Source organism: Camellia sinensis, chromosome 15 (genome assembly GCF_055761805.1).
Source record: "Camellia sinensis isolate YWXY chromosome 15, ASM5576180v1, whole genome shotgun sequence".
NCBI lineage: Eukaryota > Viridiplantae > Streptophyta > Magnoliopsida > Ericales > Theaceae > Camellia > Camellia sinensis.
The window spans coordinates 17136035-17150562 of NC_138975.1; the positions used below are offsets into that span (position 1 = coordinate 17136035).

Here is a 14528-nt window from a genome sequence, read left to right on the forward strand (position 1 = left end):
AGAGAGAGATGGGGAGTTCGAGTGAGCCGAACACAAAGGGCATTGATTCGGCAGTTGGTGGGTTGGTTTGGGTTCGGAGGCGAAATGGGTCGTGGTGGCCTGGTCGGATTATGGGTTTGGATGAATTGTCTGAGAGTTGTTTGGTGTCGCCGAGATCGGGTACTCCAGTGAAGCTTCTGGGAAGAGAAGATGCAAGCGTGTAAGTCCCCATTTGTGCCCTTTACATAATTGTCGTCAATTATCGTTGTGCTTGTGATTCCTGACTTTATTTTTAATTCCTATGCCACTGTTTTGTAGTTTAAGCTGTATAAGCCAGATGTTAGCCTTAGAAGTTTGATTCATTGTTGCTGAACTTTGATTTATTGTGTCGTGGCATTGTTGAAGACGAAAGAAATAAATTGACGTTGGTTGGCAGAAAATGAATAATCGTTAGGGTAGGTGTCATTCTATTAATGGTATTAGGGTTAGGAGAGAATCATGCGTCGGCAAGTGCAAAGTAATTTTGCATATACTGTAGGTGGGTTAGGTCAGTTTGTAAACTGGTTGACAAACTTTCAACCGCTGGCTAACTGGCCTGCAATTTATCATCTATGCCATCCAACGCAACCCACTCATCTTCTGAAATTGCACGTGTTGGTTTATTTCGCTTTGGGTTGGTGTGGTTTGGCGTGTGATAGTTTTTTTTGCACACTTCTAGTTGTCAGTGTCGTTACAGTTAAAATTGTTCTATATTGTATTTGTTTGTAAAACAATCCCTTATTATATTCAACTATAGGACTATTTACACAGACATTGGCTTATTTGGTATCATTTTCAAAATTTTTGTTTTCATTTTCATTTTCATTTTTCGTGTTTTTTAAAACAGAAACAATGAAAAGTTTAGAAACACTCATTGTTTTTATTCAAGAAATATGAAATATAGTTGTATCTAGGGGTCGTTGATGTGAAAATTAGATGAATCTGACAGACATACATTAATTTGATGTGGGAAGAAGGAAAAAGGAAAATACCAACATTTATTGATGCTTGAAGGATTTCCTCTGGTTTATTCTTATAAATTTCTTTCTTACTAAGAAACAAATCTTGTTAACAAAATTTTCAATGGTTTGATATTTGTTGTCCTAGATATGGAGTAATAAAACGTTTTGTGATTTTAATATTTGTTGTTCATGTACACTCAACATTCTGTGTTTTGTAACTTGTGAGTATTTTGGGTTACTTCTTTAGCTTGATCATGCATTTGTTTGAGATGCGAAGGGCCCATTTGGCATCATTTCCATTGTTGTCATTTTCATTTTTGGTTTTCTATATTTGTGCTTTTGGAAATAAATTAATGGGAGTTTTAAAACTAAATCATTGTCATGGCATTTTCATTTCTTATGAATTCAATCTTTTGATTACTACAAAGATGCACATAATTACTTCTACAAAAACATAATTAAACTGTTTCCTAAAAAAATGGGTTGTTCTAGGAAATTATCACAAAAACAGGTTTGGAAACAGCTCTGGCAAACACGTTTTCATTATCATTTTGAATTTTATTTTTGTTTTTGGGTTTTCAAGAACCAAAAACAGTTTCCGACAACAATTGCAAACAAGCCCTAAAGCTTCAGCTGGATCTTGTGAGCAGTTTGTTTGAATATTTGTTTTAGTCCTTCGGATGCTTTAAATTCTTCTGAACTTTTCTCTTCATTGTATTGTTAAAACAGAAGAAAATACTAGTGAGACACTTTGTTCTCAAACTTCCCTAATCAAATTCAAATTCTGCCCACTCAATGCAAATTGACAATGCCTCCCATACTATAGCTTGCAGCTAGGGTTGCATATCAGACGTCAAAGGACTAAATGGCTGAATTTTGTCTTTTCTTCCCTGTAATTAACGTTTTCAAATTTCTTGCTACCAGTTGGAGCCAAATTTATGATAATCTTGTACTTCTTGCAGCACTCGTGCACTTGGGTTATAGTAACTATTATTTACATGAATCTGATCTTTTTTCCTTTAAAATTTAAGAAATAATTTCCTAGCTTTACACTTTGATTTGAATTTTCTACTTGCTCTTGAGTGTACTAAAAATGTTTATTATATTTTTGGTCTAGGGACTGGTATAATCTTGAAAAGTCTAAACGGGTGAAGGCATTTCGTTGTGGGGAGTATGATGAGTGCATCAAAAAAGCCTTGGCTTCTGCAGCTAATTCTTCCAAAAAAGTAGTGAAGTATGCTCGGCGTGAAGACGCCATTCTTCATGCTCTTGAGCTTGAAAGTGCTCGCCAATCCAAAGATCATCCCGACTTGTGCTCAGAAATGGATAAATCAGCTGGTGAACCACAACTTGTCAAGGAGTCACCAACAATGTCTGATTCTAGCAAAGAAATTGAACGTCTGGATGAGGAATCAAGTAGTTTCGAAGACAATTCTAATTCAGTGCCAGAATTCTCTCAGTCTGGTGTATCATTTGAAGAGCCGAACCAGGTCGGTGCTTCTAGAGAGCAATCTGTGCAGGGGACACGACGACGAACCCCAAATGATTCAGAAGATGATGGAACAGAAGGAGTTAAGCGTATGAAAGGACTCGAGGATTTGGGAATGGGTATAGTATCTTCATTGAAAAGGAAGAGATCTCAAGTGGCCCATGTTCATGAGTTCTTAAAACGGAAAAATCGTCGCCGTCCCTTGACAAAGGTTTTGGAGAGTACAGCTATGGTGTCTGTTCCAGTTATGTGTGAACAACTTCCCAATCCAATTGGATCACCTCTCCGAGGAGTATCTGACAGCAAAGTTTCTGGATTAGAGTCCAATGAATCAAAGAGAAGTTTCTCAATGGTACTTAATAACTCAGACAGTACGGGAGTTTCATGTGAAAATGGAATCTCATTGAATGCGTCTGGACATAATTCTGATGCATCTCTTATTAACTACAAACAAAAGGAGAACGAAATTTCCAGCATGTCAGGGTTACCTAAGAATGATTCTGCTGAAACATTATTTGATGTGCCGTTCATAGAGGAGGAGAAGCACCCCAGAGGTATGCTTTATCATAAATGCAAACTAACCCAAAGTTATATACTTTGCTTCTATCTTCTGTAGTATCTATTTTGTATTATTTTTAAGATGATATTCCCCAATGTTAATGAAATAATGAGTTCATCTCGTCTCATAAATAGTGGTTTGAAACCATCAAGTGGGGAGAAAACTCACAAACCGCTACAGCCTAAAAATAGTTGCAATATTATTGAACCAAAACGGAATAGTACAATACCATAAGCCTAATATTTATAAGCCAAAACCCTAATTTAAAATAGAAAACTAAAATCAGAAATATCTAGACTAAATATGTTTTTTTAAATTCTAACTAAACAGTAATATTATCAATTACATTCATAGGGTCAAAAAGAATTTGGTCCCAAGGGTTTCACCTTGATCTTCCAAATCCGATAATGGGTTTCCAACCAATCCTGGGCCGCAGCATCCCTGAGCTGTTTGGAGATCACTAAAAGTCGGAGACGAGAGACAGTCAAGGTGGCCTCAGGAAGCAAGGTCTCTATTGCATGCATAGGAGGCTTCCTTGTATAGGGTGGGTGGCGATTCAGGGAGAGGCTAACTCGGCTAGGGGCAAGTGATTCAATCCCCTTGGCTAGAAAAATGGAGGGAGCTTTAGTCAACTTTGCAACCATAGCAAGGCCTCAGGGGACATATTATATGTAGACAGTTGGTAAATTTGTTGCGGCCTTTTCAATTGTGGCAGGATGACTTAGGGGTAGGTATGATACAGTCGTTAAGGTATCAAATGTTTTGGTCAAGGCCTCTCTCTCTCTCTCCCTCTCTCTCTAAGATTGGTCTGAGCACACCTTATCTTGAAGGAGTTAGTGAGGTGCTCTAGAAAATCCTTGAATTCTAGCCTTCTATCCTCAAGTCCTCAAGGGATCAAGTGAGGTACCGTATAGGTACATAGGCCCTACTCCCAGCCTAGGTAGTGCAAGAAGCATGCTTAGGTCTGGAAGTGAGGGCACACTTGGACTTGGTGAGCCTATTGGCGAGACAGGCAGACTGAGCAAGCTTGAGTTTGTTGGTGATGATGCACGGAATGTGGGAGGTTGCCGGTGATGGCTTGCAAAACGCACTTTGAGGCACTCAGGTGCTAATGTGTGATTAGGACACTTGTTATCCTATGATGCAGACACATGGCACATGAGTCTTGTAGGCACAACCACCAAAAGGGTTATGTGGTGCTGCCACGTGGCAAGGCTAACCCATGTACCTACACAATATGAAGAAGAAAATCTCCGAAAAAGATGTGGGAGAGAATTCTACATAGTGAAGCACAAACAGAAAAGTGTTGGTAATGAGTTATGGAATGCCAAAGAATCTTTCCTATGATGACTGATCATTTTAACAGGCCAATACTCAAAATATATATTTTTTAATAATCAGCATAGAATATTTATTAAAGAAAAAAGAAAAGGTATGAGGGGCAAGAAGTCTCTTAAAAATTAAAAAAAAAAAAATAGAAAGCCAAAAAATTACATCTCCTACATATTGCTCTCCAATCACTACTAATAAATAACAAAGGAATCCCCCTAAAGGGAGATGACACCGAGACCCAAAAAGAAGTCAAATCTTATCTCATGCAGTCCCAATATCTCTAATTTACCCTAAAAAACTCTTGCACCCATAGCACGATATATACTACACAACTCCAAACACAAGCCTTCTTTTTACTACCAAAGGGCAAAGGCCCTATAGGCAATTGTAAGCATCTGGACACAGGAGGATGGGACCACCCAATCCATGATGCAGCATAGCAGACAATTTTTACAATGAAAGCTTATAAACCTACATTTTCCCGGCTCTCATGGTCCTTGAGTCCCGGGAATAGATTTAAGAAGAGCATCTAGATAATGTCATTTAATAAAATTGCCTTTATTTATCCCCCCCAAAAAATAATAATCTAGATACAGATTCATATTTCCTAGATGGTGGTAGAAAGTTAGATGGCATGTATATCTACTAGGACTAACGTCTTTGAGAGAGAGGTGCAAGTTTGAGGCTCAAGAAAGGGAACACGGGGTTAAGTAAAAGCATGCTGTTCTCTTGGTTGGATACTCTGCTTCATAAACTTACGATAGAGTACAGAGAATACCTAGATATCCATGTATTTGTTCATACATATGTACATTACGTTTAATTATGCATGTCTTTGTATTCTTTTGTGTATGCTTAGTGAGCTTTCTATGCATGGTAGTTGTTTAGGTATCTTAATGTTGTAATAGATACATACATATATACATATATATATATATATATATATATTTACCCATATGGATGTTAGTTGTAACACAATGAGATTCATTTGAAAGGACTTGCGTTGCCACAAAATGTTTCATTAACCATACGTTATAGGCATCTAAGTTTTATTATTTTTTTTAAACTATTTTATTAGATGGAGTATGATGCCAAATTTTTTATTGGAAACATTCGTCTGGAGACGAATGACCTGCTTATACATGCATATGGGAATTTTTGTTGCTGGCAATTTTTCTACTTATTAAATTTTGTTGCACCTATTTGGGTAGCTCGTGCTTGGGTACTGTAATTTAGTATTTCTGATAAGCTGAGGTTGAAATTGAACTATTTTGGTGCTTATTGCAGTATTTATTTTACTCACCCTCTTTCTATTCCCCTAATATCTTACATGGTGTCTTCACCAAATCATTAGGATGTTTTTAACATATTCTGATATCTCAATTATATTCAACCAGGCTTTGCTCCAATTCTGGTATCATGTTCGTCTCAAAAGCCTCATATTGGTCCTGGGGGACAATCTAGTCAAAGCAGTCAAGTTGAAACTGTTTCTGTGGGAAACGAAGAACTTCACGAGTCTGGTTCTACTAGTTCAGGTGCTGCTGCTGATATCGATAGCTTCAACCAGAGGATAGAGAATGGTTCTTCAAAGTGGCAGTTAAAAGGAAAGAGAAACTCAAGATATGGAAGTAAAAATAAAAGACAAGACTCGAGGAATTCTGTCGATGTTGATGATGAATCCAACGGTTATTTGGCAGGCTTAGAGCCCGGGGATGTATTTTCTATTGGTTCTGGTCGGAAAGTTGATACAGATTCTCAGGTAGATGAGCTCAGGGGATGGGGTGGGACCCGCAAACTACTTCATATGAGGGGGCCCACAGACATGAAACTTTTGCCCGATTGCTCTCCAACTTCACAAAGGTCACTTCCCTATCGCCAATCCCGTTTTACGGTGAACCCAAAATATCAGACATCAGATTTTCCTATCAGAAATTATGATACCGGTTCATCCTTGTATGAAGTTAATCTGGAGGTGAAAGCGAGCTATCGTCCTCAACATGTTCCGTATATTTCTCTCATGAGCAAATTGAATTGTCAACCCATCATAGGTCATCCTCTTACTGTCGAGGTTTTGGACGATGGTTTCTGTGATCTTCTGGTGAGTGGGCCCGAATGCTATCTGACTAGTAGCAGCTGTGAGTTGGATGATGACCCGCAAGAGAAATTCTCTGCTTTCGCAAGTGTTGATTTTGATTATGAAGCAAAGCCAAATATCGGAGGTGGAAGGGTTCCTACAAAGCATTTGACGTTGCATCGTGTTTCGCCAAGTAAATCACAAAAAACCCGGAAAAATGGGCTCTCGTCTAAAAAGATTCGCAAACTGTCTTCGCTAACCGGTTCTCGCAAGCAAAGTGAAGACGAAAAGAAACCTGTGGTAGAGAAGATCAAGGGCCCCGCTGTAGCGTGTGTCCCCTTGAAAGTGGTGTTCAGTAGGATAAAGGCATCGCTTAATGGTTCAATTCGACCAGCACACCGTGTTATGAAATCGGGGTAATCCATGAAATTTGCTTTTGAGTAGCTGCTGGGGAAAAAAAAATGTATCCTTGTTTGTTTTTTTTTTTAGGGATTTTGATTCAATTGGGCGGCCTAGTTTCAAAATTTTTATCTGTTAAATTGTGCTCTGCTCTTCACAGCTCTGTACATTCTGCCCTGGAAGGTAGAATCCCTTCTTGTATAATAATCGTCATGACATTTTTATTGTAGGAAGGATCTTTTTAGAGTAAAAATGAATTAGGCTGCTTTGGTTGTGTATATATAATGTAACATTAGTAGAGGTGTAAAAATGGTGACCTGATGTTAGGGTTTGGTGAGATCTGATATCTGGTTTGTTCTTGAATTTTCGGTTGATTCAAGGAGCTGATGTTGCAGAGTACTGGTGTTGTCGATGAAAATCATGATTAATGGAAGATTCAAAGCCACATTTTCTGGGCTTCTTTAGTGTTCTTGACATTTTGCAGGTTAATTCAGAGTTTGTTAGAAGATTATAATTGAAAGTTTTCTAGCTGTTTTTATGTTTGGAACCAATTTCTTGCATTTTGCAGATTCTAATTGAAAGATTTCTAGCTGTTTTTATGTTTGGAACCAATTTCTTGCATTTTGCAGATTCTAATTGAAAGATTTCTAGCTGTTTTTATGTTTGGAACCAATTTCTTGCATTTTGCAGATTATATTGTTAGTTTGGTGAGCAAGTGAAGTATTGGATTTGAGTCAAACTACTCTATGTTGTGCGTTGTAGGATCATTGTCTATATCTTTGTTTTTTTCTCTTCTTTTATATATAACTCATAGTCCAACCCATTAAGTCGGTGAGAAAAAATAAAATGTGAAAATTTAGTGTTCTTTTAAGACTATGTTTATTTGGATGGACTTGATTATAGTATTTTTTTTAGGAATGTACTTTTGATTGTGTATCTTATTAAAATGGATGAATTATACTAACAGTTTTTATAGTTAGAGGCTTGTGTTATTTTAATTCTTAACTTTTAAATTGTGACATATTTGGTCTTAAATTTTAAATCTTATTCAAAATAAAGATAATTGTAGATATCATTACTCAATTTTAAGGGCAAAGTCATCAATTTGATAAAATATAAATTAATTTGATAAAAATAAATAAGTACTCCATGAATTATTTTAAACTCCTCATTTATTTGTACCCCCGCTTATAAATTTTTAAACCCTTAAAATTTCTTTTTACCCTCCAAATAATACCAAAATTATACTTAAACATTCTCATCCATTGAATGAACACCTCTTACACCTCCAAAAAAAACCTTCCTTCCAAAAAATTTTAACAAACCCACTAAGAAGAAGAAGAGTCTCATCATTTTCAAAACTCACGAAAAAGAAAACGGAGAAGAAGAAGGAAAAAAAGAAGCAGAATAAGAATATTGTCTATATTCATATAAGTTACGACATGGTATAGCCTTTTGACTAACTACTACACAGAGAGAGAGAGAGAAATCTTTTTTCTTTTTCTTTTTTTAATCTCATTTGGGCCATCTGATATGCTTACCTGTTGATCAACTGCTCTTGTTTAACATAGTATAGCCTTTTGATGTGCTCTCGTTTCTACCATAACATATCCTCTCTTTCTTCTCTCTATCTCTGTCTTGGGACTATGACAGTGTGGCTGGATGGGTGTGTGGTGAGTATTGAGAGAGCGCCATAAACAAAACAGAGTTGTAGTATACCCAAAAATGGTGAGTTTCTTTCATGTTCGGACATGTATTCCTGAACAAAATAGGTAATGTTTGGAAATGTGTTTCCAAATAGATAAATAATGGTCAAGCCTGTATTTTCGAGCTTGAAAAAAAAAAATCTGCGAGTGTTAAGAATTTTAACTATTAACTTGCCATCATCCTAAAATAAATAACAATACAAATTAAATTTCAAAATGTGATTAATAAAACAGGTTCGAACCTATGAATAATGTTTAGTTATCTGTTTTTGAACAAATAAACAATGTTCGGGCCTATGTTCCCGAATTTCAGTCATATGTTCAGGAGTTCAGTCCCGAAAAAATAACGAACATATTTTATTATTTTTGCCATTTTTTTTAAAGAAACTTACCCTTACAAAGCCAATCTCCTCTGAGCTAAGAACAATATCAAAGTTATGAGCCTCCTTTAATTTTTTATTATTATACTCCTCTCGTTTTATGAAGTTGTGGCTGTCAAAAAAACTTTTACTCATTGTCATTGCTAGAGAAGTGTAAGTAATCAAATGGTTGCCACGTTACAGCCGGAATATTGCCGCCAAAAGGTTTTCAAGATTTTGAGGGTGGGTAAGTTTTAAATGTGAGATTTGGGGAAGATGGATGGGTGGTGATGGAGGTATGTACGTTCATAAACCCTAATTCATGATGTAATCAGTGTATAGGTTTAATTATGAGATAAAGTGTTCCAAAATTAACGATATCATTTGTAGTAATTTTATTCAAGGCTATTATTGTAATAAAAAAGCTAAAAAGTGGGGGGTCCAAAATAATTTATGGGGTACTAATAGCAGCACTTAAATAAATGTCAAAAAATATTTTTGAATTTTTAAAAATTATTTCTATCCACTAAAGATAAAATTATGTAAAATTAATAAATTTGTTACACATTCATTTATTTATTTATCAAATTTATTTATATTATGTGTTTGGATGATAATCATGTAATGGGTAGTTGTTAAGTTTTTAATGTGTAACCGATATATTTAATATATGAAATACTTTTAGTTTTGGATTTTTAATTTAATGGATTGGTTTAATAATGATATCAAAGTTGTCGCTATATTTGACTTTTGAAAAAATAGAAATTAATTTAATAAAAATAAAAACAACTACCCATAAATTGACCTATGGGCACTTTTGCAAGAAAGAGATTGTTTGGGAGGATGTTTGATCCAATGGTCACCTACAAATTTAATGAAACAATAAAGCTCCCTTGATTTAATAAAAAAAAGTAACTCTTTCTTTACTTGCTATGAGTTTGATGAAAGGGTTATCAAATTTGAATTTGATGACAGATTTGATGAAGCGTTAGAGACGCTTTAAGGAAGAAGAAGTAGAAGAGAAAACAATAGGAAAGAAAATGAAAAATATGTATATGTAATTGTGTGCTATGAAAAATATTTTTAAAATTTAATATATATTGTCTTTATTAATAAATTTATATTAAAATATAATAAAATTTTAATTAAGCGTGGGTAATGATTTTTTTTTTTGGGGGGAACTTACTGATAAGTCCCATGTACCAAGTTCAAGATTCAGCTAATCCCAAAACAAAACACTTGCACCAATTAGTCCAATACATTTTTAATTGTTACAAAAAAATCTTTTTTTTTTTTTAATTTACAGACACTGTTCACATCTTACTATCGTCGGACTTTCATTTAACGGTCGCCGAAGACTCACCGGAATGTCTAGAATATTGCCGGAAAAAAAAATTAAAAAACATGTTAGGAAACTGTAAAATTTTACAGTTTTAAACCATGATTCATTCCAGCACCAAAAAAAAATTTTGAAATTGCAAAATTTTACAGTTTTCACCGCCTGTAACTAAAACTCGAAAACTACTTGTTCAGAATTCGAAAATTTTCTCTATTAGAACAGAAAAACAGAAGTGTATAGCAGAGAAAAAAAAAGAGATCGAAGGAGAAAGGCGGATGTAGAGAGAGGATTATACTCTGACAACTATTTTTTGTTTAGATCTAGCCAAATTTGATGTAGATCTAATCAGATCTGATAAATCTGAGTAGATCTACATCAGATCTAAGTAGATCCACTCATCTTCTTCGTCGGAAATATATATCTTCGCCGTCGGTGAGAGTGAAATCACGAGTTGATTTCGATGGTTGGCGGTTATCAGTGAACCCCGATCAATGGAGAAAGACATGAACACTTGCACCATCGTCTATGACGAAGACGATGAGAGAGAAATGTAGAAAAAAAGAGAAAGCATAAAACGTAAAAAGGGAGGAAAAAACCAGAGAGATGGAGGAAAGGACTTTTGGATGTACCCAAAAAATTATGAAATTAAATGGTGTCTACATATTCTATATGGGACCTGTGGGTAATTTCCCTTTTTTTTTTTTTAAGTGTACCAAATTGACTTCATGGGCTTGTACACTGTGAATTTGTGCTCTTGTGGGCCGTAGGCCCATATTCACTCAGCTGCACCCTAGGGTTTCAAAAACGAGCGTATATAGCTTCGATCGTCTTCTCCTACTCACCCAAAAACCAGCCGTCGAATCCAGACGCTTCAGAACTTTCTCTCTGTAGGTATTTTCACTCACTTTCTCTCTTTCTACACGTGTATAGCTATATACATATATATGTGTGTATGTGTATCGATAAATGATGTTGTGGATGCAGAGTTAGGAGGTGTGGAAATGGCGACAGTACCAGGGCCTCTGATCTGGGAGATTGTGAAGAAGAATAACTCTTTCCTCGTGAAGGAGTTCGGTAACGGAACTGCTAGCGTGCGCTTCAGCAAAGAGAGCAACAATCTCTACAACCTCAACTCCTACAAGCACTCTGGTATTATTCAAATCACACTTCATTACTCTCAAAGCTTTAATCCCTTATATGTTTGGTTTCGGAGAAAATTTGTGAAAGTAATCGTCGTTATCTTGGTTGAGTTGAATCTCTTTTTCTTTTTCCTTTGCTTTTTCTTTTTAAAAATAAGTTCATTCATTTGTACTGTCTGTTAGTATTTTTATTTATTTAGTTTGCAATAATATAAAAGCTGTCTTTAAATCAATGATTTGAGTTGGGATTTGTGGAGGGAAAGAGAGACCCTTCCCTCCACAAATTATTGATCCAAACACTGCCTAAGGGGAATGTTCTTTGTATTATTTTGGATACTCTAATTGTGTTCAATATGAATTTGATTTCTGTTCAACTTTCAATTTATGTGATCTTCTAGCAAAACACACACAGTTGGCGATTTTATGCTGGAGTTTTTGTGGGTTTAGATTGAAATTATGTTTGTGTATATATTTAACGTGTCTGTTTAATGGGTATGATGTTATAGGGTTGGCGAACAAGAAAACTGTAACCATTCAACCAGGGGGGAAAGATCAATCTGTGTTGCTTGCAACAACGAAGACCAAGAAGCAGGCCAAACCATCCACTTTACTCCACAAGTCTGTTATGAAGAAGGAGTTCCGTCGCATGGCAAAGGCAGTGACAAACCAGGTATGAATTGGTTGTTGGCACCTTGTGTGTTCATATGAGCAATGGTTGCAATTGATATAGGCAATAGTGGAACTTAATACGCATGGGTTTTGGTTGGGGGAGTATATTTGACGAAATCTACTTGTTGAGTTGTAACCACATGTGTTCTCATGTTTCGAGTCGATGCATATTGATATTTGTTGGAAATTTATCTTGGATGGGAACTGGTTATCTAAGAACAGCCGCAGCTTACTCTCTCAACTCAATATATTATAGGGATCTTCTGGCCAAGTTTGACAACTTTTTTCTGCAGCAATGAGCAGTTGTGAGAAGAGCCTGTCGGTTCTTTATGAAATTATCGTGTTTAGGCCTTGTTTGTGAGCTTCTGTTCTACTATTAGTGCTTCAGTAGTTTGTATTCCATTGCTGGTGATATCTATGCGAGCATGATAAAGTTATGCTTTATTTGATTGTTGTGCTATTGCAATTGTAATTTTGAAGATGTTGACTAGCTTATGACTTTAACAGGTGGAATTTTTACCAATTGAAAAAGCACATCAATTGAGGTTTTCAGTTTTATTGGCATGCTGCTTAGCATGCTTGATTTGTGATGCAATTTGAATGTGTGAAATGTGAATGGCCGTTCAGCATGTGTTCTCATACTTGTATTTTTTTGGATAATTGCATGTGTTCATACTTTTGCTATTTGGGTACTGAGAGAAACATAAAGCTAGGGAGGTCTTTACTCTTTGTAAAAATTCCTTGGTGGTGGGTTGTTTTGGCACCCAGCCAGCACATTGTTATGTGGTTCACAGGGTTGTCCCTTGTACCATCACTTTTGTTTTCAGGAATGGAGAGAAAATCTGGTGAGATGTTCTTATTTCTTTTTTATTTTTAGTGAGGGACAACGATTCAAAATCTGAGCTGTGTAAATGGTTGTATTGCCTTGCCTTTTTCATTTTTGTGTTGATCTATAGGAAAAACAGTAATGTGTACTGCTTTCATTTTGTTGTTTTCGCTTTGGATGTCTTTTGGCATGCAAGTGCTAGACTCTTTAGTGAACTTTGGGAGAGAGGGAAAAACGGCTTCAGGTGCTGGAACTTAATCTCCTATCATCTGATAGCCGCCTTTACTTATCTCTCCCCAAAGTAAGAAGTCAGAAGTTTAATGCTTGTACGCCACTTTATATGGTTTGCAAGTTTGGCTCTTCTGTTACATTCTCCTAGAAGTGAGCACTCAAGTGGTGGTGGATAACCACTACATTTGAGTGTTTTCTGTTGGTTGCTGAAGTTAAAAAGTTCTCTCCATTTTTTATTATTTATTTAGTTATAAGGTTGAGAAAGTGTATTCTTATCACTTTTTTATTATTAAATCATTTATTGCAGGTGGGAAATAACTATTACAGGCCAGATCTGAAGAATGCCGCCCTTGCAAGGTTGAGCGCCGTGCACAGGAGCCTGAAGGTCACCAAATCTGGTGTCAAGAAGAGGAACAGGCAGGCTCTTAGGAAGTGAATTTAGGACAAGAGTGATTCTTGTTTCCATCATTTCTAGACTTTGGAAGTTTGTGTTTTTTTTTTTTCTTCCTTTTTTTGCTTTATTGAAGCTTTTCTTTTTGTGATGCTATTAGATCAAGTTTCAAAACAAAAGAGTAGTTGGCCTTTTACTTATCTATCAGTTTTGCATTATGATTTGGTGGTTTACATGGATACTTGGATTTAATGTTTATTAATGGAGTTTCTTCTGATACTGTTGGTTGGATTTTGAGTAATTGATACGAGAGTACTGGCACATTTACCTTGTGATGTGAATCACATCGTAGTTTAAATCTCTCTCAACTGTGTGCTATTTTTGAGTTTGACTTCCTAATGCTTAAAACTCAGCACTTCTATTTTGTGACAATCCGGTAGTAGGCTGTTAGGGTTTTGAATGGAAAATGTCATGTGAGCAAGCATGTGACAATGCAACCTAAGATTTTAGGATTAAAATGCCGTTGTTCTTGTTTGCTACATGGCCTTGTCTATCCCTGGAGCCAAACATAGCCTTAGCCAAACAGGAATTAGAATTTAGAGGTATATAGCCAAAATCAATGGTGTAGCAAGCCATTGAGTCTGTCTCATTCCTCTTAAACCATCCTTACAACTTGATCTGCTGCATCAAGAAGTGGAGATAGCATCACCCAATGAGTTGTCTCATTCCTATTCCTCTTCCCTCCTCTCTTTCCCCTCCTTTTGAGTGACATCTTTCTCGTTATTGTGATTATGCATTTAATCCTCTTCAATCTGCTGGTGGAGTAAGTATGGTTTGCCTTAATGCAATTCCATTCTTGTGAGAAGAACTTTATTTCAGAAATTGGTTGACCAAAGTTGTGCTCCCCTAGCTACTATTAAGATTGCCTCACAGTGGGCTTATGACATCCTTTTTATATGTATATATTCTCACAAATTCATCATCTGTTTTTGAGCAGTTGAAAGGTGTACCAGGGGTATTAAAGCTGGTTGTGAA

At 36.1% G+C, this 14528-nt stretch overlaps 2 protein-coding genes and 1 non-coding gene across 4 annotated transcripts; all 3 read left to right on the forward strand.

Annotated features, from left to right (window-relative positions):
* Nucleotides 1–8: 8 nt before the first annotated feature.
* LOC145788594 (Tudor/PWWP/MBT superfamily protein) lies at nt 9–7303 on the forward strand. The gene is made up of 3 exons (XM_082909483.1): nt 9–199; nt 2098–3023; nt 5758–7303. Exons 1-3 carry the CDS (start codon nt 9–11, stop codon nt 6852–6854), a joined length of 2214 nt encoding a protein of 737 aa, XP_082765609.1. The 3' UTR covers nt 6855–7303.
* A 3667-nt stretch (nt 7304–10970) lies between these two features.
* LOC114271241 (large ribosomal subunit protein eL28y) lies at nt 10971–13772 on the forward strand. 2 transcript variants are annotated; one of them, XM_028212869.2, is made up of 4 exons: nt 10971–11128; nt 11222–11386; nt 11883–12046; nt 13410–13772. In XM_028212869.2, the coding sequence occupies exons 2-4, from the start codon at nt 11239–11241 to the stop codon at nt 13536–13538; spliced, it is 441 nt and encodes a 146-aa protein (XP_028068670.1). In that variant the 5' UTR covers nt 10971–11128; nt 11222–11238; the 3' UTR covers nt 13539–13772. The 2 variants fall into 2 exon arrangements, with proteins under 2 accessions (XP_028068670.1, XP_028068671.1); XM_028212870.2 differs by having other exon boundaries at nt 10974–11124.
* Nucleotides 13135–13244, forward strand: LOC114310395 (small nucleolar RNA snoR98). The gene has a single exon (XR_003646111.2). It is a non-coding gene; the product is annotated as a small nucleolar RNA snoR98 (small nucleolar RNA).
* Nucleotides 13773–14528: the final 756 nt, after the last annotated feature.

What these genes read in the sequence shown, in the direction of transcription:
- LOC145788594 (XM_082909483.1), top strand. Translation starts at nt 9, where the DNA reads ATGGGGAGTTCGAGTGAGCCGAACACAAAGGGCATTGATTCGGCAGTT. An exon ending in GGAAGAGAAGATGCAAGCGT is followed by an intron (nt 200 to 2,097) that starts GTAAGTCCCCAT and finishes TTTTTGGTCTAG; the next exon opens with GGACTGGTATAATCTTGAAA. An exon ending in GGAGGAGAAGCACCCCAGAG is followed by an intron (nt 3,024 to 5,757) that starts GTATGCTTTATC and finishes ATATTCAACCAG; the next exon opens with GCTTTGCTCCAATTCTGGTA.
- LOC114271241 (XM_028212869.2), top strand. Translation starts at nt 11,239, where the DNA reads ATGGCGACAGTACCAGGGCCTCTGATCTGGGAGATTGTGAAGAAGAAT. An exon ending in CAACTCCTACAAGCACTCTG is followed by an intron (nt 11,387 to 11,882) that starts GTATTATTCAAA and finishes ATGATGTTATAG; the next exon opens with GGTTGGCGAACAAGAAAACT. An exon ending in CAAAGGCAGTGACAAACCAG is followed by an intron (nt 12,047 to 13,409) that starts GTATGAATTGGT and finishes CATTTATTGCAG; the next exon opens with GTGGGAAATAACTATTACAG.